The sequence below is a fragment of the Dendrobates tinctorius genome, unplaced genomic scaffold, assembly GCF_039654945.1.
Source record: "Dendrobates tinctorius isolate UK_male_01 unplaced genomic scaffold, ASM3965494v1 ptg000022l, whole genome shotgun sequence".
Lineage (NCBI taxonomy): Eukaryota > Metazoa > Chordata > Amphibia > Anura > Dendrobatidae > Dendrobates > Dendrobates tinctorius.
Window position 1 is genome coordinate 9,235,405 of NW_027361690.1, and position 22,288 is coordinate 9,257,692.

Below are 22,288 nucleotides of genomic sequence, written 5' to 3' on the forward strand. Positions count from 1 at the left end.
AGATACCACAGGTGGCGTCACGAACACTTATTACAAAAACTCTTGTCTTTTTCATCCCTTGTAAATATACCCCTTTTAGTGGACGCCCAGAGCCACGTACCGGGTCACCGCTGCTGTGACACTGCCCCTTTAAAAAGCGGCCCTGTACCGAGTACCCCGCTGCCCTGGTGGGCGCTCCATATATGCAGTATTTTGAGCGTGTCACTGTACACCAGGACAGACATATGTAAAAGGCTGTCCATAGACAGAAAGTTGACTCCTCACTGTGTATGAAGTGTTTTTTTAAAAATCAAATAATCGTCAGTGAGTGACTGTTTTTTGACCCAAGTGGAATCAGACGTACCAGGACTCATTGGGGTCCACGTTTGGAGGGGATTGAGAAGCTAAGCTTGTCGCACACCCAGGTGATGCATGCTGTGTTACACAACTGGTACATGCCTATAATAATAATCTTTATTTTTATATAGCGCTAACATATTCCGCAGCGCTTTACAGTTTGCACACATTTTCATCGCTGTCCCCGATGGGGCTCACAATCTAAATTCCCTATCAGTAGGTCTTTGGAGTGTGGGAGGAAACCGGAGTACCCGGAGGAAACCCACACAAATACGGGGAGAACATACAAACTAGCAGCATTACCAACCTCTGGGCTTGATGTCACATGATAATACCAAGCTGACATCAACACCCTCAACTATCACACCCCAGGGCAAGTGGGAAGAGCGAGGCCAAGTGCTAGAATTGGTGAATCTTATAAATGTGACTTTTCTGTGGTGTCTTGAGAGCTGATGTTTTCAGTCGGGGGGGGTCAATATCCATGGCCTCTTCCTAGGCTAATAATATCAGCCTGCAGCTGTCTTCCTACCCTTTGCTGGTCCTGAATTATAGGGGTAGCCTTTTAATAACCAGAAAAGGCTATGCATAAGGCTGTGAGCTGATATCAATAGCCTGGAAAGCTCCATGGATATTACCCCCTTCCCTGGCTATAAACATCGGCCCCCAGCAGTCTGCTTTCCATCTGGTGGTTAATAAAACATTGGGGAATCCCACGCCATTTTTTCAGAAAATAATTAAGTACAAAAAAAAACAAAAAACAAACATGTAAAGTAAGCTACACAAGCACTGCATTAATTATATGTGTCCCTGACATCTTTATGTGTACCTATTCTATTTTATCAGGTCACGCTGTGATTTTACTGTACGCGGCAGATGAATTGCCGGCTTTTCAAAGGACATGGGTGTGTAACAGTCGTACGGCACTCGCATGGTCCGTGTGATTTTTTTTTTTTTTTTTTTTTTAAATCACACCCACTGACTTAGATTGGCAATTTTTGTTTGAGATATGAGGACAATCGCAACATGCTGCAATTTTTTTCTCATTCCAATCGGAGACGAGAAAAAACAAAACAAAAAAAAAAAAAAATCAGATGAGTAGGGACGCATAGATTAGCATTGGTCAGAGTGCAATCCAATTTTTTTTTTTTTTTTTTATCAGATTGCATTAGTCAGTTTTTCTTGTAGATGAGTATGAGCCCTAAAACAGAGATTCAGTTTTATGTTGTATCAGATTAGCACAATCATGTAAGAACCGTAGTATTTTATAAATTTATTCAATGAACAGAATCCAAGCTATGTACAGCATGAACAATATATAGACGCATGTTACAAGTCCTCATCTTCATCCTCCTCATCACTTATGACGTATTTCTTGTGCTTTTTGTTGGCTTTGTCTTCATCATCTGACTTCCTCTTCTTCGAAGGTTCTCCCTCCTAGACATGAGAAGGACAGTCCAATGATCACACACCAGACACTTTCTGATCATTCCGAGTACAGGACATTGATAAAAATCACAATTACTCTGAAAGCGGCTATTGCAAGCAAACAATTCAATAGTTTCCAGTGTGACTAGTGTTTGTGCTGCGGACACTCATTACTGCTCATTTACGGCTGGGGCTCATGTAAATTGTTACTTGCTGGAAATAATGGGTTATGTAAGCATTGTTGACAGTGAGTAATACAATACAGTATGCACTAAGAAATATAAGATGACTTCAGACCGATGATTCTGGACCTTGGTGACAATTACTGGCCATCAGAAAGCATGTATGGTAATCAAGTTTGTCTACATGCACCGTCCTGGACTCACCTCCTCATCACTGTTCAGTTTCTTTGCTTTCAGTAGTCTCTGAGCTTTCTCATCATCTGAGCCTTCATCACTGTCAGATGAGTAGATCCGGGCCCTTTCCTCTGAAAAAAACAAGTCAAGGCTCAATATAATTCCACATTCCAGCAACTGTGCAGCACGAGTAAAACAGCACGTGATTATCTAGTGCTACAGAAGTATCAATTTGGAAAGCAGAAAATACCAGATACTGCACCACATCGTATTTATTCATTTAAAGCTACGGTGTGAGTACACAGCACAATAATGATCAATTCCTATCATTCAGAAACTCCACAATGCCCCCTGGTGGACGTGTGTTGTAAAAGCATAGAGTGACTAAAACCTCCAGAGTACAGATGGGACATGAACGTTTCATTACCTCTTCCTCCCTTATATCGGTTCTTGATAGCAGCCAGGCTGATTGCCTCTTCTCCTTCGTCATCGTCATCATAGCGGTCAGGCTCCAGGTAATTTGCACTCAGGCCACGTTGGTGCTGCTTTTCCTTGATTCGGCGCTGCTGCGACTCTCTGCGGATTGAAGCCCTTAGCCTCTCCTCTTCTTTCTACGTAAAACACGAGAAAATGTTTTAGTTCTGAAGAAAGCTTCCAGGTGCTGTACATGCTTGTGGTAGGATATTCCCAACAGAGGATCCAGGATTTATGGGTTATAAGTCTGGTAGTGTTAGGTTCCTTATGTGTTATGTAGTGGCAGCTATATAACAAGGTAATGCGCAATCTGGTCTGCATACAAACACGACGGGTAAAGAAATACAAACCCGGCCTGTACATTTCTGATGGTTACATGTAATTTTACAGGATAATGCTACTTACAAGTCCTAACACATAGTCTACCTTAATCATTTCTGTTCTCTGAGACTCTGGATCACGTCCTGCCATTGGAAGAATCCTGATCTTCTGAGTCTTAGAACATCTGTCTGCAAGGGACAGGGTCATCTTCCTGTGAGTGGCGCTGTCTGTGGAATGAGGTCTGAAGGACAATAAAGATGAATATATGTATATTACATTACTTTAGTAGGTATAACAGGACTGTAACAAAGTTTTATCTGACTTTGTAGTCTATACCAATAGAATAGCTGTATGCCAGGGGGTGGCGAATTGCTGCACTATTATGATCACATGTCAGGGGGCAAACAGAAAGAGCTCCATAGAGGACAACCCTGAGAAGTTATCCAGCATCTCTCTATTAGGCCTCACACATGGCATAGCTTTACATGAGCAGTCTCCATACCCCAGGATGGAAAATGCTCCAAGGGGGTTCGTATGCACAGGGTCATTAAGGACTAGAAACAAAACTTAAGGCAGAAACATTCAGAACATTTTTTTTGTCTGATACATTCAGAAACTAGAAGGACAAAACCATCTACATCCCTCCACATGAAATCTGACAAAAATTAAACTCCCCCAGCATTACTAGAGCTACCCTGTTAAAGGGAATCTGTCACCAGATTTTTGCTGCCTGTTCCGAGCGTAGCATAATGTAGGAACAGAGAAGCTGAATCCAACGATTATCACTTAGATTACTGCGTGCAGCAGTCATGACACAATCAGTTCTTAGATGCAGCATGACGCAGAGCGGAGAAAGCCAACCACACCCACTCTAGGGTCTCTATGTACATAGTCTATTGACAGGGAGCTGCTTATCACAGGAGGGGGCGGAGTCAGAACAGGAGGCACATGAACACTAGTCACAGCAATGATAATGTCTTAGTGATAAAACCTTCACTAAGTAAACAGCACACATCCTAATAAGTGACACATGGTTGAATTCATTGTTTTAGCCCCTACCTCATGCTTCCTCAGATTACATAGCAAAAACCTGCTGACAGATTCCCTTCAAAGCTCTGTACAGCATGGATCGTATTCAAGAAACTTTGTACCCCTCCTATTAAATACCCCATTATTGCACTCTTGAAAATACACATAATGCACAGGAAATACCACCTAGTACTGCAATCCACGCCGTCATAAATCTCACAAAAAAAAAAAAAAAAACAAAAAAACAACTTCAACTTGTGGAAATATTGAAAATATGGTAAAAAAAAAAAAAAATGTTGTTACCTGAATGTCAGCTTGGTCTTGAATACAGCCTGACCTTGTAAACCTGTTCCTTGTCTGATAAAAAGATGGTTGTGGTCTCCTTGTAATGGAGCTTTGTAGACGTCAAATACTTCATTACCCAAGTGTAAGGACATACTGCGAGAAACAAGGCAAACATTACACAAAAGGCCAGTCACCAAATGCAAGCAGAGGAGCACTCCGGCATGACGCTTACCTGCCATCAGACCATTTCACAATACGTGCATTACTCTCCCTGATGTCGCTTCCCTCCTCATCCTTGCGGGTTCTCCACCTGATGGTATTTTCTACCTATTTGTAAGAAAGAAAAACATAATAAGATTTTATTTAGTTTAAAACACATACATCACCCAAATACGTGCCACCTATGATCTAATGACGGGACATGGGGTAAAAGGCCCATCCCCCATGATACCAAACTTTACTCATCTCTAGAATCATTCAAATGCACCACAGGCCAATTATTTCATTTACACATCACGTACCTACAACAGATCAGAGTATTTTCATTCTTTATACACTTAATTAACCAAAGAAAGAACTAGGCAATCGAACAATATACAAAAAGTATATATTCAAGTTTATTGCGAATATTAGAAGTAGATAAAAAATAAACATGTTAAAAAATATACAAAAGATGGAGACGCCTTAGTGCTACGTCCCAACAGATTGATGTACAGGTTAAATGTCTAATCAGTGTCAAAGACAATACATAGCATATAGTCAATCCTTAAGTGAACTCTATCTGTGCAGGATTATATAAAGCGCATGGTGCAATAATTCTATAGTGGTCAAATCAGACTTACTAAAAATAATATTTAATCCTATAGTGTACAGATAATACATAATGACAGACACTGAACAAATATACTAGTCAAAGGTGCAGATATTGACCTATATATAGATCAAGGTATATGAACAAAGTCACTGATATTAAACAACCAAGAGGCTAATAATGGAAGAGATAAGGAGATACTAAGAAGACCAACCTGTGGGTAGAAGTGGGAGAGGGACCCTAACGCGCGTCTTCGGGGGGCGTCTTTATATAAATAATTGTTCCATTAAATCAATCTTATTTGCTGCTCTCCCACTTTAAAAATGAAAATCAATAAAATCCAGATGAATAGAAAAATACCTTTAGTTTCAGCCGAGTTCGGCCTTCTTCATCCAACATTTCTTCATCTTCAAACTCATCTTCATAGTATTGTGGATCAAAGGGTCTAAAGAAAAAATACATACACAAGTATAAGAAATCTGACTACTAATAGTAATGTCACATGGGAACCGTATATGACAAAGTGAAATACAGGGCGCCGATGTCTCCTCGTAGTCATATAATGCTGCTCCTCACTTACACCACATTAATACGGTCTCCTCCCATACTCGGAGTATACGAATCTACAGGACGGTGGGCACCACACTGACACCTTTCTCTTTCTCTAGGCAGCTCCTGGAGGGCAGGCTGATCACCGGGGTCCGCTGGCTGCAGAGAAAGAGCTACTCTTTACAGGAACTCTTAAAGGGGTTGCTTCAGAAAGAAAAAACCCTGTCCACCAGCCTTACTCAGGCATATGGACATCATAGAGGAGGGGGGGTCTCCCACACAGGACCCTCCGCAATGAAGTAGAATAGAGGGATTATTTTTGAAAATGGCTCACATTTCGGAAGTATTTTTTCATTAGAAGGCTTTCTATTTTGAGGAGAGAACCCCTTCAACAAATTTGGTTAGGGTTCCCCCACAGAATAAATTGGTCACTGATTCACAGGACAGAATGATGGTGCCCCACTGTTGGGACTGCCGACATTATAATCCAAGGCGGAAATAAAGGGGCCAGCTTTTCCCACTCTCACTGTTCGGCAGAGTTTTTATTTATTTTTAAGTTGCTTAGAGGGTAATAAAACAGAACAGCCGATATCCCCTCCCCACCACACCCCAAGAAAAGCCTGAGAAAACCACCCTCTTGGTAAGGACCATAAAACTTAGCACTATATAAAAGGCTCACATCTCTGGATCTGTATTGCGGATTTAATAAAATAAAGAGATTACTTAGGGGAGCAACGCATATAAAACAGCAAAAACTGGCCACTACTGACCTGGTGAGAGATCCTCTTTGACCCCTTAACAAGCGGCCGTACATGTGTTGCGTTCAAACGCACGTAGATAGAGCGGGCTTAGGGGATGATCTTGCACCATTCCTGGCAGATGATGGTTGTTTTATTCAGCCATTATCTGCCACTAAGAGCTGCAGGTGCAGCTGAGCCTAGCCTGCTGCCATTAACCTGTTAAATGCCAATGTCAATCTCTAACAGTGGGATTTACAGAGCGCGGCCTGGGGACATACCATCCTAAGGCCCCCGTCACACATAGCGACGCACCAGCGATCCCAACAACGATATGACCTTGTCAGGATCACTGGTGTGTCGCTTCATGATCGCTGGTGAGCTGTCAAACAGGCAGATCTCAGCAGCGATCAGGACAGCAACGACATGGGTAACAAGCGCACATGTCGCTTAGTTACCCGCTGTGTACCTTAGATTCCAGCTCCCAACACCAGCACGCTGGTATCTAAGGTACACAGCGGGTAACTAAGTGGCGCGCGCCCTTAGTTACCCGCAGTTTACCTTGGATACCAGCTCCAGCTCGCTGGTCTCCCGCCTGCCACACGCAGCAATGCATGCTGGCCAGCGGGAGACCAACGATCAAAAAAGGGCTTTCACACACAGCGATGTCGCTGGCGAGATCGCTGTTGCGTCACAAAACTTGTGACTCAGCAGCGATCTCGCTGTGTGTGATGGGGGCTTAAGAGTATCATTCCACCACCCCCGTGCCTACCAGGATTGTGCTTTTATGAAGGAGATCGTGATTTGTAACTACCGTACATTCGGCATTGTGTATTACGGTATATAGTAAGATCAGGCGATCGCAGGGAGGTTTAAGTCCCCAAATGCAATTAAGTAACAAGTAAAAAAAAGTGTATGTGTATATATATGTATATATAACAAAAGTAAAAAAAATAGGCAGCACTCAAATTAAATGTGAAAAAAAAAAGTGGATACTTTACTGATCCTCAAGTGGCAACGTTTCAACGGTGACCCGTCTTTATCAAGCTTGATAGAGACGGGTCACCGTTGAAACGTTGCCACTTGAGGATCAGTAAAGTATCCACTTTTTTTTTTTCACATTTAATTTGAGTGCTGCCTATTTTTTTTTACACACATATTATATATATATATATATATATATATATATATATATATATATATATATATATATATATATATATATATATTTTTTTTTTTTTTTTTTAAAGATATATTTCAAAGAATAAATCAAATCACCCTTGCTTTCCCCTAATAGAAATGTTAAATTAAAAAAAAAAAAAAAAAAAAACCTGAAAGTCCGATCAAAATGTAAAAATTAACCCGGTTGGTAAAAACTGTACAGAGGAAAAAAGACAAAAAAAACGACAAAGTTACAGTTTTGCAGTTGCCGCAACTTCTAAAAAAAAAAAAAAAAAAAAAAATATGCAAGTAGATATCAAAATATTGTATCTACCTCAAAATGCCATCAATAACGATGATCGCTCTATAGACCAAATATATACACGCGAACACACACGTTTGGCATTGCCATAATAGTACTGACCTGGAGAAGTGTAATTACAAGTTGTTTTCACTACGCATTGAACACCATAAAAACAAAACTCCAAAAGCAATTGCAGAACTGTGTGGGGTTTTTTGTTTGTTTTTCTAAATTTCACAAAACTTGGAATTTTTTCTACCCGTCTCTCAGTCCATCACATGGTAGAGTGAATGGTGTCAATAAAAAGTACAAGTCGTCCTGAAAATAAGACCCCACATGGCTATTTGGGCAAGAAAATAAAAAGTTACAGCTGTTGGAAGAAGGGATGAAACAAGAAAAAAAAAGCAAACCAATAATATCCGCACCAAGATCACGGGGCAATGCCCTAAGTTCAGGGATTGATATGAGCAATTACAATCTGAATACTGAACTTCTGAATTATGGTGGGATTTAGCTTTCAGATTTTCCCTCATTATGCCTCACCTGGGCTCAACACTGAGAAAGTTAGGAAGCTTCACAAAATACAAGTCGTTTCCAAGGTCTGTGTTCACTTTAGGGATCTCCACTTCTATTCTGGTCTCGGGAACAGGTTCCTCTTCTTGATGATCGTGGTCCATTCCATCTTCATCCTGGAAAGTCAAAAAAGGTGAGTGAATCAGGCTTCCTAATGCAGCATATGACAAATATACATATAATGTTAGAATGCGTCCAATCCACAAACAAGAACATTTTTTTTCATTGCCAAGTGATTTGTGATTACACGATAATATATTCACATGAATTAACAGTGAAAACAATAATTCTCACACTTGCTGCTTATTGACTATATATCGGGGAGAGATGCAACAAATCTGCTGCAAAAGAAAAAAGTGGCTGACTCGCTACTACTACTGCCAATAGATAATACGTCACAATAAGCCCCAACATGTTATCAGTAGCAGCTGATAAAAAACAGATCATTTACTGTTTTTTCCATCCCTGCTATTCAGCCCTTGAACTTTTCTCAACACCTCCACAGTATGATGCCCCCTTCAAAGAGAGATGGACCCCATAGTTCCACACACAGTATGATGTTCCCCACACAGATCGAAAAACGTTGGTTCCCAGCCTCCTCATACAGTATGCTGCTCCCCCTGAACCGTCATGCAGCAGGCACACAGGTGAAATGGTGGAACAGGGAGCCAGTGGCTCTCTAACCACTATTGTGTGTTTAACAGTATCCACATAGAGGATGCAGATACCACTGACATCGAGGCAGTGGACGCCCGAATCATGGGGGATGCGCCAGTTTCCGGCCCTTTGACCAGGCTGCAGTTTTCCGAGGTCTGCTCTATATGCATTATCTATGGCCTGCCTTGAATTCAAAAGGTTTGTAGAGAATAAAGGGAATATCTAGAATGAGGAAGTCCAGTCATTTTATGCCTGTGGGTACATACCATTGGCTGGCCTGGAGTTGGTGGTTTCTCTCCGCCATCGCTGTCTGAAGAAATATCATCTGCGTCTCCAAACAAATCAGAGGCGCCCTTTTTTCCATCTATTAAAAGAAATGATTAAATATGCAATTTTATGCACAATATTTAAATAGGATTATCATTAGATAAATGTGATATTCGAAACGGGTTATGAGATGGGGGCATATTGTACGCTCTATGTATAGCAGGTCAGAATAAATGAAAGTAATACAGCTCTACTGAAGATGCTGCAAGTAGAGTGATCGAAAAGGAAAGCAGTAGAGGGATTTAAATTTGCCTGTTACTGTAGGCCTGTTCATTGACGGACAAAAATTAGGCTCTGTCCCAGTGTCGGTTTGGATGTGCTGTGTCTGTTGTTTTAAGAGCAGAGATGGAATCAGGACAAAAATGGATCAGTCTGCCAAGTATAGAAAACAGAAGCAGAGACACCCTACTGAGTATTATGGGGTCCGTCTGGTCTCCGCATGAAGTCGGTTTTTTTTGTTTGTTTTTTTTTAGAATGGAAGAAAAGGTTCTGTATGCGGTGCTGTGTCATACATTCTAAAAACTGATCCCATACTAATCAATAGGATACCTATGGTTACAATTGTGATCAGTTCTCAAACGGATCTGTTTTCGCAAGATTTCTGTTTGTTCCTACAGTGGAGCAGACAAACAACTGCAATACAGACACGTGAACAAAGCTTTACAAGGCATTACGACACAGCCTAGGCTCGTAACAACTTACAAAAGGCGGCCACACAGAATTAAAGAGCAAATGTTTACATTTTTTTTTCTATAAATAAGAATGTTAACTTTGCAATATCTTTTTAGAGAAATCTACTTTCTCAATTCAAAAGTTAAAATTATCACTAAACAGATTTTCCCATCACCGAGACATGAGATCACAGTTGGTGCTCATGAAGTTCTTTGGAGAATTGTAACTGTTGTTTCAGGAGAACTTACAGCAGAATGTGGGTGTCTGCGAACCAGCTCCTCCATCCTGTACAATTTTAAAAGCACCCTGCCATCTCCCATCTTAGGAATAGGAAAGTCTGTCTTCACTGAATACAGATTTTCCCCCATGAACTGAAAATGAATATGCTGTCCAGAAGGACAAAAGAAGCACATTTCTCTGATTTCACAATAATGCTTCTTTTCATATGTACTATTGAACTATAAAATAAAAACTAAAATGATGGTTAATCTTATAGCTCGTTTTTCTGCTATAAAATGTGGCCACCGCCTTTCGGGGTTTATCTACAGCATTCTGTAATGCTGTAGATAAGCCCCCAATCGAGCCTGAGAGAGAAGAACAACAAGTTTTATTATACTCACCCAGGGGCGATCCAATGCGGTCCGGGTCCGATGCCTCCCATCTTCTTTCCACGACGCCTTGCTGCTTGCTTCATCACTCCGGGGCCATAGCGCTTCTGCGCAGGCGTACTTCTCTGCCCTGTTGAGGGCAGCGCAAAGTACTGCAGTGCTCAGGCGCTGGGCCTCTCTGACTTTTCTCGGCGCCTGTGCACTGCAGTACTTTACTCTGCCCTCAACAGGGCAGAGAAGTACGCCTGCGCAGAAGCGCTATGGCCCCGGAGCGAAGAAGCAAGCAGCAAGGTGTCGTCGAAAGAAGATGGGAGGCACCGGATCCGGACCTGCGTCACCCATCGGACCCGGACCGCACCAACCCCAGGCGAGTATAATAAAACTCATTTTTCTTATCTTTCAGGTTAGATCGGGGGCTTATCTACAGCATTACAGAATTCTGTAGATAAGCCCCAAAAGGCAGTGGCAGCAGCTTATAGCGGAAAAACGAGCTGACAGGTTCACTTTAAAGAGATTCTGTTCAGCCAGAAGATACAATATCATGAGGGATGACAAATTACTCTGTAAGGCTAGTTTCACACTAGCGTTTATGAGCTGTGCACGGCCGCCGCTAAGCCCCGCCCCCGCCGGTAGCTCCGCCCACCGGCGCATGACGCTGCATGCGCCCTGCGTCCCCTATCTTTATCACAGGGGGCGCATTTTGGTTGCGTCGGCGCACCGTCAAAAAGGCGCATGCGCCGCCAAACGCATACTGCGCACGGCCTGGGCCCCCTGTGATAAAGATAGGGGACGCAGGGCGCATGCAGCGTCATGCGCCGGTGGGCGGAGCTACCGGCGGGGCGCGGCAGGGGGCGGGGCTTAGCGGCGGCCTGCGCAGGCCGTCGCTGCGCTCCAAAACGCTAGTGTGAAACTAGCCTTACTAGTATTTTATCAAATGTCAGTAACTGAATAGAAAAATATTAATGTAAAAGTCAGAAACGTAAAACTCCCCATACTTCCATACCTTTGGGTCCTTCCCCATCACTGTCTAACTCAGAGTCTGACTGGGGTTTCTTTTTCTTATGCCTCTGTCGCACAATCTCCTCTTCACTGTCACTCCCTTTTCCAGATACTATGAAAGAAATCAGAAAATGTTACTCCTTGCACAAAATCCCTGACTGTAACGTATCACACACACACACACACAATATGTTGGTGTTGATAAAACCTAGGAGTGAAACAGACCTGATTTGTGCTCTTGTTCTTCACCACCTGAATGTTGCCGCTCATCATCAGAGTGATGGCCATCAAGTTCATCATCTGAATGTAGTCTCTGCTCGTCGTCTGAATGTAGTCTCTGCTCGTCGTCTGAATGTTGTCCGCACTCGTCGTCTGAATGCCGTCGCTCTTGGTCTTCGTCATCTGAATGTTGCGGCTCATCATCTGACCGCAGCCGTTCATCATCTGAATTCTGAAGCTTTGGCTCCTCATCATCTGATCGTTCATGATCCTGTTCTTCTCCATCTGAATGCTGTCTCTCATCATCAGAAGGTCTCTGATCATGGTCATCGTCATCTGAGTGATGTCTGTGATCGTCCTCATCAGACTGATGGTTTTCTTGGTCTTCATCAGAGTGCTGTTGCATCTCCTCATCTGATCTCATATTTCTCTCATCATCTGATTGCTGTGCTTCATCATCCGACATTTGAATTTTCTCATCATCAGACTGGTCACTTTTGTCCTCTCGGCCCCATTTTTCATCCTCAGAATGGGCATCTTTTTCTGACCCTTCGGCTTCAGAGTGGTGGCTGCTATTATCAGATTGGTGTCCTCTATCATCATCTTCATCCTGAAAGTTTTCAGAGCCACTATGCTGCTCGGCATCTGAATGATCATTTACCTCTTGCTCAGAGTGGACGTTACCTTCAGACTGATTATCGGACCTTTCCGAATGGTTGTAGCTACCACTGTGCTGGGACCCAGCTTCATCCTCACTATCATCACCAAAAAGTTCTCTGTTGCTGGGTTTTAAAGCAGAATGTCCATCATCATCGTCGTCGTGCTCACTGTCACTAGCAGAAGCATTACTCATGGAGCCGGCGTTCCTTGGTTCCGAATCAGAGCCAGATGCAGAGTGCGAGACTTCTAATGGTGGAAATAACAGGTCAGGTTACCTCATCGTCAGCACTACAATACACAGAAAGTGCTAACTCCACAGTTGTAATCTACATTAGCCTACAAATTCTACTTAAGGGGTTGTCCACTACTAGCCCAACCCTTTCCCAATCTGAACGTCTGCCTCGGTTAAAATAAAAACCCTTATATTCTTTGCCGCTGTTACAGCGGCGTCAGCACTCGCATTCCCGGGGCTCCCGTGAGGTTATGATGTCACATCAGCCCTGCACACACTCAGCGCCGATGTCATTGTCCCCGCATTCAGACAAAGTGATCATCAAGAGGAAGTCAGAGCAGGTGCAACCCACACTCAATATTTGGTCCGAAGGCGGGGACAGTGACGCCAGCGCTGATCGGGCTGAGGCCTCACATGAGGTTTTTATATCATACAACACAAGATGTAGAAACTTAATGTGAGCTCCAGGAAGCAAGTGCCAACTCCACTGGAACAGCGCTGCAAGAGAGTATAGGTGTTTTCATTTCAATGGAGGCAAACATTCAGATTGAGCTGGGGTTGTCCCATTAGTGAGCAACCCCCTTAAAGGTGTTATCCCATGTCAGAACAATAAGCTCTGGTAGTCACAAAACCTTTGCTTAAAGGGATTGTCCGGGCTTTTCACATAATCTCAGTACATAGATCTGGGCTGCAGGATTATGACAATAAGTAATTTAATTTCCGTCACTAGTTTGCACGGTTTTCTAGATATTCTGAACAGAACGTCCAAGGGGGGGGGGGGGGGTGTTATGGCATTGAAATGAGAACTAGTCGTAACCTCCCACTCTACTCCAAACATGCCCTCTATAGCAACAACCCCACCCTCCATAGCTACAGGCCCTCCCAGTCCACATGAAGAAGCCCTCATCACACAGTAACAAATCCTCCCCCTCTTGCAGCCTCAGTGCAGAGAGCAGCTGCTCCTCCCCCAGACACACACTGAACAGTGATCTATGGAAAGTGAAAGTAGTGAGGAGGAGCGCAGATTTGGTGCAGTGTATGTGCGAAGCTCCACCAAACTCCCAGCAAGCTCCAGTGACCAGCACCACCCACTCATTGGCTGGCCGTAAACTGCACCAGCACTCATCTTTATCATCATTCCAGCATTGGAAAGAACACAGCAGTGATCCTGTATTTGTAAAAGCAGCACAATACATACATACACCCCCCCCCCCCAACACTTCACACTGTTACAGCTGCTGATTGGACAGGCTGCTCCCATCAGTATTTGTGTCATTAGAGACACAGTGCTCGCACATACACTGCACCAAATCTGCTGCTGTGTGAAGACATCAGTGACACAGAGCTGTCTCATTCACACAGCAGAGGCTTTGTCACACAACAGATTCCATCAGTGACTGCCATCACCTGTGCAGATTAGAAGCTGCAGACCCCCATCACTGGCCATCACACAGTCTGTTCTCACTGCTGCCAGCAGCCTGGGACAGTGAGGGAAGGAATTACTGATAATGAGTTATGTATTGTAATCATGGAGTGGCCCAGAATACAGGACGATTTTCCCTCCTCAAAAGCACAACTCGTCCAGCAAAAAATAAGCCCTCACATGGCCATATTGATGGAAAAATTAAAAAAAAAGTTATGGCACTGGGAAGAAGGGGAGCGAAAAATCAAAATGCAAAACTGAAAAAAAGCTCCAGTCACTAAGAGATTAAAGGGAACCTGTCAGCAGGATTGTGCCCAGTAACCTACAGACAGTGTCAGGCCGGCGCTGTTACACTGATTACAATGACACCTGGTGATGAAATCAGTCTTGTGGTTGTTGTGTAATCTTTATTTTCAATTTTGAGTTCATGATATGTGGGTGCCCCGGGGCAGCCTGTGGGGGTCTTCATGTGGTACTCATCAGTATGGCTTCTGACAGGTCACACATCCCTCACTGACCTGCCCCCCCATCTTACATACTATACATCTTATTGTTTGGGGGGAAAAAAATTACATTCACCATGCCGGCACTGTCGCTGCAGCCCGATCGGATCTATAATATTCATATATTCATTTTATTTAGTCATAGATTTGAGAAGAAAAAAAAAAAAAGTCTTCCTCAAAATGGCGCCATCTGCGCCTGCACAGTAGCATAATTCAGAATGCGATAGATGCTACTGCACAGGCACCACCACCAAGTTGCAAGAAGAAAAATAAAATTGTCTCCGCCAAGATGGTGTCAGCTGAGCCTGCGCAGAAGCATTTATCGGATAGCTGGCACCTGCATGGTTAATGTAATTTCATTTTATAACCCCACGATAGTATATTCATTATGTAAACTAGAGATCAGCGACCTGTCAGCAGCCATCAGCATGAATACCTAATCAGACCCCCATAGGCTGCTCCAGAGCACGAGCAGATCATTAAATGTAACCTATTAGTTGTTTTGGCCGATATCAAATGCGGCCATCACCTTTCTGGGCATTCTGTAATGCTGTAGATAAACCCCCCCCCCCCCCCAATCTGACCAGAAAGAGAAGAAAAATAAGTTTTATTATACTCATCCGGGGGGGCGGTCCGGTCCGATGGGTGTCGCAGGTCCGGCACCTCCCATCTTCTTGTGATGCCGCCCTCCTGTAGCTTCATCACTCCTGGCATTGCGCTTCTGCGACTTCCCTGTCCTGTTGAGGAAAGAGCAAAGTACTGCAGTGCTCAGGCGCTGGGCCTCTCTGACCTTTCCCGGCGCCTACGCACTGCAGTACTTTACTCTGCCCTCAACAGGACAGATAAGTACGCCTGCCCAGGAGCTCGATGCCGGGGAGCCATGAAGCCACAGGAGGGCGGCATCGCAAGAAGATGGGAGGCACCGGACCTGCGACACCCACTGGACTGGATTGCCCCCCCCGGGTGAGTATAATAAAAGTTATTTTTCAGGTTACATCGGGGGCTTGTATACAGCATTACAGAATGCCCTGAAAGGTGAAGGCCGCAGTGGATGTCGGCCAAAACAACTGACAGGTTCCCTTTAATGATCTGCTCGGGCTGTAGATAAGCCCTGAAAGGCAGGGGCCAGAAGTGCTGACAGGTGCACTAGAACGGAACACTGAAAATAAAGATTAACAACCACAAGACGGATTTCATCACCAGGTGTCATTGTAATCAGTGGAACGGCGCCAACCGGACACTGTCTGTAGGTTACTGGGCACAATCCTGCCGTCAGGATCCCTTTAAAAAAGTGATGGCGTGTGAGCAGGATTTACCACGGTGTTGGCAGCTGGGACCCTGCTCAGCACCGTCCCCTTCCAGCAGCGATGGGGGCAAAACCAAGATTTCGCATTCTGACCCCCTTGTTGGGTCAGCAGGAGCCTATCAGGAGTGATGGCGCGGCCTAGTGATGTCACCCCGCGTCATGTGACAGGAATGACCAGAACAGTGACGTCATCATGTCCCATAAGGAGCTGCTGCAATACACTCCGACAGGGTGCAGTGCCCCCTACTGCCCGCACAGCCATTCCCACCCATAGGCCGCAGTGCCCCTCTGTGGAGCGCTCACTCCGCGGGACTCACCGTCACCTTTCTGCTCATTATCGGACTCCGGATCACTCCCGAACAGACCCTCCAGCGCGTCCATGTCTGCCCGGGCCTCCCTGAGACTCTGAGAGGAAGTGCGCAGGAGCGGAAGTGCCTGGGCGGAAACAGGGGACCAGGCAGATTGGACTAGCCGGCGCAGGAATATTCCCACCAGGCCTCGCTGTACCACCTTGTGTCACGATATGCTGCGCGGTGACAACGGGAGCCAGTGCTTCTCTGGTACCAGCAGTCACACGCCTGCGTTTTGCACACACGTGAGTGAAGCATGCCGGGAAGTGTAGTTCTCAAGCTGCGCAAGCGCGCATAGGGACCGCGGTGACAGCTGGGAACTGTAGTCCCTACCCTACCGGAGTCACCGGCGCTTTTCTCCCTTTTCTGGCGTCATTTGCTAGTTTGACGTTAATATTGGCGCCCATTCTCGGTACTTGTTGCCCCACTTTGATCGGTTTTTCCTTTTTCAGTCTTTTGGTGGAATGTTCCTCAGCGATTTTGCTTATCCAGGTAGTTTAGACAGATTCATGAAATGCGACTTACCATTTTCCCCTTGAGGAGTTTTCAATGTGACGCATTTTCAGACCAATTTTTTTTTTTTTTTTTTTTAATAAAGGATTTGCGACTTTTGGTACAAGAAAGTCCCAGAACACTGGACGGACTAAAAAGAATGACCATAACATATACGGTAGGTCCAAGAGATGGAGAGGTGTTCGAGATTTCTTAGGCATCTCGGATATGAAATGAGCATGAATTATATATAGACACTTAGGAAATCAGCACAGATCCCATATAAACAGGTGTAGATTAGATTCCTGGAGCTTTATCGGTGGGGAATGAACATGAAATACAAGTAGATTGTGTTGACACGCTGCTGGTGTCACGGGGTTTTGCCTAGGGGGCGCTGCAGGACAGAGAGGATGCGGACCAGCAGTAAGGTCGAGTAGACGCCGCCGCAACGTGAAGTGTGAGCGGGACCGAGGCCTAGCTGGGAGCGCGGCGTCAGGAGAGACGATGGGGGCGGAGCCAGCAGGCAGCCGGGAGGACGGAAGCCGGCCGAGGCTGCAGTACAAAGAGGGAGAAAACAGGACGCTGTCAATGCTGAGCCAGAGGGTCAAACGCCAGATGGGAGTGTGGGATCCGGAGGTCAAGACGCGATTATAGTCAGAGGTGAGCCGGGGGTCAGAAGCCAAAAAGGAGCGCAAGAACCGGAGGACAAGACCGGAGCGTAGTCAGTGGCGAGCCGTGGGGTCAGGAAACCAGAGAGGACTGAACGATACCAAAATGGAAGACGGAAGCACAAGTCAAGGAACAAACAGTGTCATACACAGTAAGAATCACATACAGAGGAACAACGATTATAGCAGAGTAACCTGTGTCAGCTGCTCTAGCCGAGCGAACGGAAGTATCACCGACACCGAGCCCAGGAAGTACCGTCACTAAATAGCCACCCCTGAACCAGAGAGAGGCGAATTAAATTAACTCTGACCTGACCAGGACGGAAAAGGAATAACCCCATGATCCTGGATCATGACATAGATTATATGGGATATGTGTTCATTCTCCTATTATCTACATATATTTCATGTTCATTCCCCACCTATAAAGCTCAGGGAACATAATATACACCTGTTTATATGGGGTAGGTGTTCATTGCTCTATTATCTACATATCTATATATATATAATTGCCTTAAATTGTCCGCCATCCACTTTTGTCTGGATGTCCCCGAATCCCACAATCTATCGTGCCGCACCGGAAGTACACCGCCATATTGGAATACCCAAGTGATGGGTATAACAATATGGCACCCGCTGATGGTACCAGGCCCTTCCACAGTACCACCAGCGGGACACCGCCGGACCCCCCGTGCTGCTGGACCCGCCACTGCTTGCGCACCCACCTCCGTGCAGTCACAGCCGGCAGGAAAGACCGCGGCTTGCGGCCTGTGCTGGAGATGGGGTGCGGGCGCCCTCTGGTGGCGCCGCACCCCATCTCCAGCACAGGCCGCAAACCACCGTCTTTCCCACTGTCGCAGGACCCCCCCTCCCCCCCACTGCTGTGACCCGCTGCCGCTGGACCCACCGCTGCCTGCCCACCCACCTCCGTGCAGTCACAGCCGACGCATGGACCTACCCGCCGCTGCCTGCCCACCCACCTCTGTGCAGTCACAGCCGGCAGTAAAAACCGCGGCCTGTGCTGGAGATGGGGTGTGGGCCACAAATGTTGGCGCCGTACCCCATCTCCAGCACAGGCTGCAAAACATCGTCTTTCCTGCTGGTTGTGAGAGGGGTATAACGAGAGGGGTGTAATGAAGGAGGTATAATGAGAGGGTGTAATGAGGGGGGAGTAATGAGAGGGATGCTGCCGCCTGACTACACGCACCGGATCCCGTCGCTGCCTGCCCACCCACCTCCGTGCAGTCACAGCCGGCAGGAAAGACCGCGGCTTGAGGCCTGTGCTGGAGATTGGGTGCGGCCACCCTCTGGTGGCGCCGCACACCATCTCCAGCACAGGCCGCAAAACACCGTCTTTCCACGGAGGTGGGTGGGCCGCCAGCGCCACAAAGCTGCCCCCATCGTGATGTTACTGCCCTCCCCATGCGATAGCAGGGGGCCCACATCTAGTATATCATATTCATTCCCCACCTATAAGGCTATGTGCACACGTTGCGGAATCAGCCGCGATTCCGCAGCGGTTTTTACACAGCGGAACCGCTGTGGTTTCCGCAACAAAGTACAGTACCATTAAAGTGTATGGGAAAACGAAACCGCTGTGCACATGGTGCGGAAAAAAACGCGCGGTTTCGCTACGGAATACAATCCGCAGCATGTCAATTATTTCAGCGATTCTGCAGCGGTTCTGCACACATTGACTTGTATAGAGTCTTTGAATCCGCAGCAAATCCGGCATATGTGCGGTTTTTGCTGCGGATTTGGGTGTCAAAACCGCTGCATAGGGAAGTGATGTCAGGCGGGAGGAAGTGTGTGGGCAGAGTGTAGTGTAGGGAAGGAAGTCGCCATCATGGAAGGCTACCGTCGCATGGGGATCGATGTGGGGCGTCTTATCGATTTGGTATGTATGTATGTTTCCGTGTCTGTATATGTGTGTGTCTGTCTGTGTGCGTCAGTCCCCATGCAACAGTAGCCCCAAAATTGTGCTCAGTTGCCGTATGGGACTGCTACCCCCATCCGGCTATAGGATGGGAGAGTAGTCCCTGCAGTGACCGAGCACAATTGTGCATGTAAAAAAAAAAAACCACACAAGGACATATACAATACATGTAACATTACATGACATAACACATGACATACAATATACATTACATACTCACCATACAGCACATTTTGTTCCCCAAAGCCATTGTTCCCCTAAAAAAAATTTAAAAAAATGAACAAAATCTATACTCCCTGTCCGCAGAAATCCATAATCGATTGTCCCACGGCGATCTCGGCTGTCTTCGGGCGATACACTAGCAGGAGCGGTGCTCCTGCAGTGTACCGCAGAGTTTTCCGGTGTTCGGGCACTCCGGGACCTCGCTTTACGGCTCTCTTGCTGCATGTGAACTTTCCCACACAGCAATGCCGTAAAGGAGGTTACCGGAGTCACTGAACTCTGGCGCATGTGCAGTAACACACTAGCCTGGGAAAGGGGACCTGGATATTAACCCCTTCAAAGGCTACAAATATCAAACTTCAGCTGTCTGCTAGTCTTTCTGGCCATAAAATATAGGGGCACCCCACATAATTTTTTTTTTAGGTGGGGTACCCTGATTGTGATTACCATAAAGGCTACGCAGACAGCTGCGGGATGATTTTTATAGCCTGTGAAAGGGGGCACGGATATTAACCCCTTCCAAGGCTGTAAAGATTGTACCGCATGTTGTTTTTTTTTGTTTTGTTTTTTTTAACTTTTTCACACTTTTAGGTTCAAAATGGATCTGCTTCTTATTGACGCTTCTCCATTACTAACCGGGCCTAATGTCACCTATCATTAAAAGGTGACATTAACCCCTACATTACCCCATATCCCGGCACTACACGGGAGTGGGAAGAGAGTGGGTATGCGCAAGAATTTGCGCATCTTATAGATGCGGACTTTCTTTTGCAGATGCGGGATCATATTTACCTCCAGGTGGGGGGGATCAATATCCACGGCCCATTCCAAGGCTATGCAGATCATCCTGCAGCTGTCTGCGTAGCCTGTCTGAATATGAAATAGAGGGGTACCCCAAAATCTTTTTTTAAGAATTGAAATAATCTTTATGGTAGTCATTTTTGTTGGGATTAGGCATACGGCTTGGATTTGGTTTGTGGTTCGATGAAAGGTGAATATGTCACCTATTTGTACACCTATCTGCTGTGGTCCCCGCCATGGGCTTATCTATCGCATTCTGTAATGCTGTAGATAATGGCCCGACTATTTATATTCCACTTACCAGGGTGCACGGTCTGCTGCAGTGGGTGTTGCGGTCCTGTCTGGCGCCGGGAATTGTCACAGAGATATACGAAGCAGGACGGCTTCAGTAGAAAATGTGAGGCCCCCCTACCGGACTGCAACACCCATTGTAACCGGATTGTGTTTAGTATATTATCTAACTCGTTGGTGTAATCTAACATTGTTGGCATATCTAGAGCATGGCAGAATGCTGTAGATAATCCCCTGATGGCGGTACAGGCAGGTGATCGTACTAAAAATCGGTGGCATATTCCCTAAATGTAAATAATCAAAAATTTGGTGTTGGTTACAGCATGTTAAGACATTACTGTGTATACATTTTAGGTCCGGGACTATCCAGCTATCTGGGACAAGCAAAAGGACTGATATTATAGGGACCTTTGCTGGACCAAAATTTGCCGCCAGATGTATCCCAACTGGGATCAATTCACCAATGGAGTACAGTCACAAATTGGTAATTTGCTTACTTTTTAAGATGTGCAATATGTTATATCTTCAAAAATTTCAAAAAATTTTTTTTTTTTTTTTTTTTTCAGCACTCAAGGGAACATTGAACCGCCTAAACAGACCGGACAAGAGTCAGAAGATGGAGCAGGGTCCTCTGTAGCTGGGGACATCTGTTCACCATGTGTGGAACCAGCTTCTGCCGTTGCCACCTGTTCTGCATCTGATGGAACATCTGCAACACCATCTGCAACACCAGCTGTTCGACAACAACCTGCCTGTCCGGTGGCAGGAGAGCCGACAAAAAAAAAAAAAAAAGGAAGATCCCAGTGTCAAGGCAGCGACTGAAAAATCCACTTCAGAGGACCAGTATGATTTTTTTGCGCTGCAAATTGCCAGCAAAGCGCGATCACTGCCACCGGACAGGCAATTGATTTTCATGAGTATAGTCCAGATGTCCCTAACGGCTCTAGAGGACCCTGCTCCGATCTTCAACTACGAACAGATTTGGATGCAGCTTTTTGGCCTGTTTAGGCCCAGACAACAAGGCCAGCAACCTACAGCCCCTGTGCACCAAGAGAGTCAACACCAAAGCTTCACCCAGCAGTTGCAGGCAGCATCAAATGAAAGGGTGGGAGACTCCACATCAGATTGCAGTACTGGGTATGGATATTACCCCCAGTACTATAATTTAAATTAAAGTTATCTTTTTGTTTGATCAGTTTTTGTTCATTTTTGCTGAAATGGACTTATGTGTCCATAATGTTCTTTCACATTGAAAATAAAGAGGTTGACATGTTTGTCAAATGTTATTTATCCCAAAATAAATTTCTACGTTCAACAAATTATTTTGGTGTCCTGCTTGGTACTTCCTATGATCTGTGTTTTCCAGTCTCTATGCTCTACCTTACGTTACGCTTATTTGTCGTTGACTCTGCTCTGTTCTTCAGCTTCCGTTCCACTCTCTAGCTCTTGTACCTTGCCTGTGTTCCTAGCGTACTTTTTGTGTCTGTTTTTGAAGGCGCGTGCAGTTTCCCTTTCACCTTTTCTACCAGGCTTTGCTGTGACGTCTTGCACGCGTCTTCTGTAC

The 22,288-nt window shown here is 45.4% G+C and overlaps 1 protein-coding gene and 1 long non-coding RNA gene across 3 annotated transcripts; one reads left to right on the forward strand and one right to left on the reverse strand.

The window, feature by feature from the left end:
* Window positions 1-1,591: 1,591 nt before the first annotated feature.
* On the reverse strand, window positions 1,592-16,415 carry LEO1 (LEO1 homolog, Paf1/RNA polymerase II complex component). The gene is made up of 12 exons (XM_073568422.1): window positions 16,282-16,415; window positions 11,847-12,746; window positions 11,626-11,733; window positions 9,282-9,379; window positions 8,329-8,474; window positions 5,398-5,482; window positions 4,459-4,553; window positions 4,245-4,379; window positions 3,018-3,153; window positions 2,545-2,728; window positions 2,148-2,248; window positions 1,592-1,770 (listed from the first exon to the last, which is right to left on the reverse strand). Exons 1-12 carry the CDS (start codon window positions 16,343-16,345, stop codon window positions 1,663-1,665), a joined length of 2,160 nt encoding a protein of 719 aa, XP_073424523.1. The 5' UTR covers window positions 16,346-16,415; the 3' UTR covers window positions 1,592-1,662.
* A 36-nt stretch (window positions 16,416-16,451) lies between these two features.
* On the forward strand, window positions 16,452-22,046 carry LOC141084036 (uncharacterized). 2 transcript variants are annotated; one of them, XR_012230909.1, is made up of 4 exons: window positions 16,452-16,559; window positions 16,913-16,984; window positions 21,079-21,208; window positions 21,291-22,046. It is a non-coding gene; the product is annotated as an uncharacterized lncRNA (long non-coding RNA). The 2 variants fall into 2 exon arrangements; XR_012230908.1 differs by having other exon boundaries at window positions 16,551-16,806.
* Window positions 22,047-22,288: the final 242 nt, after the last annotated feature.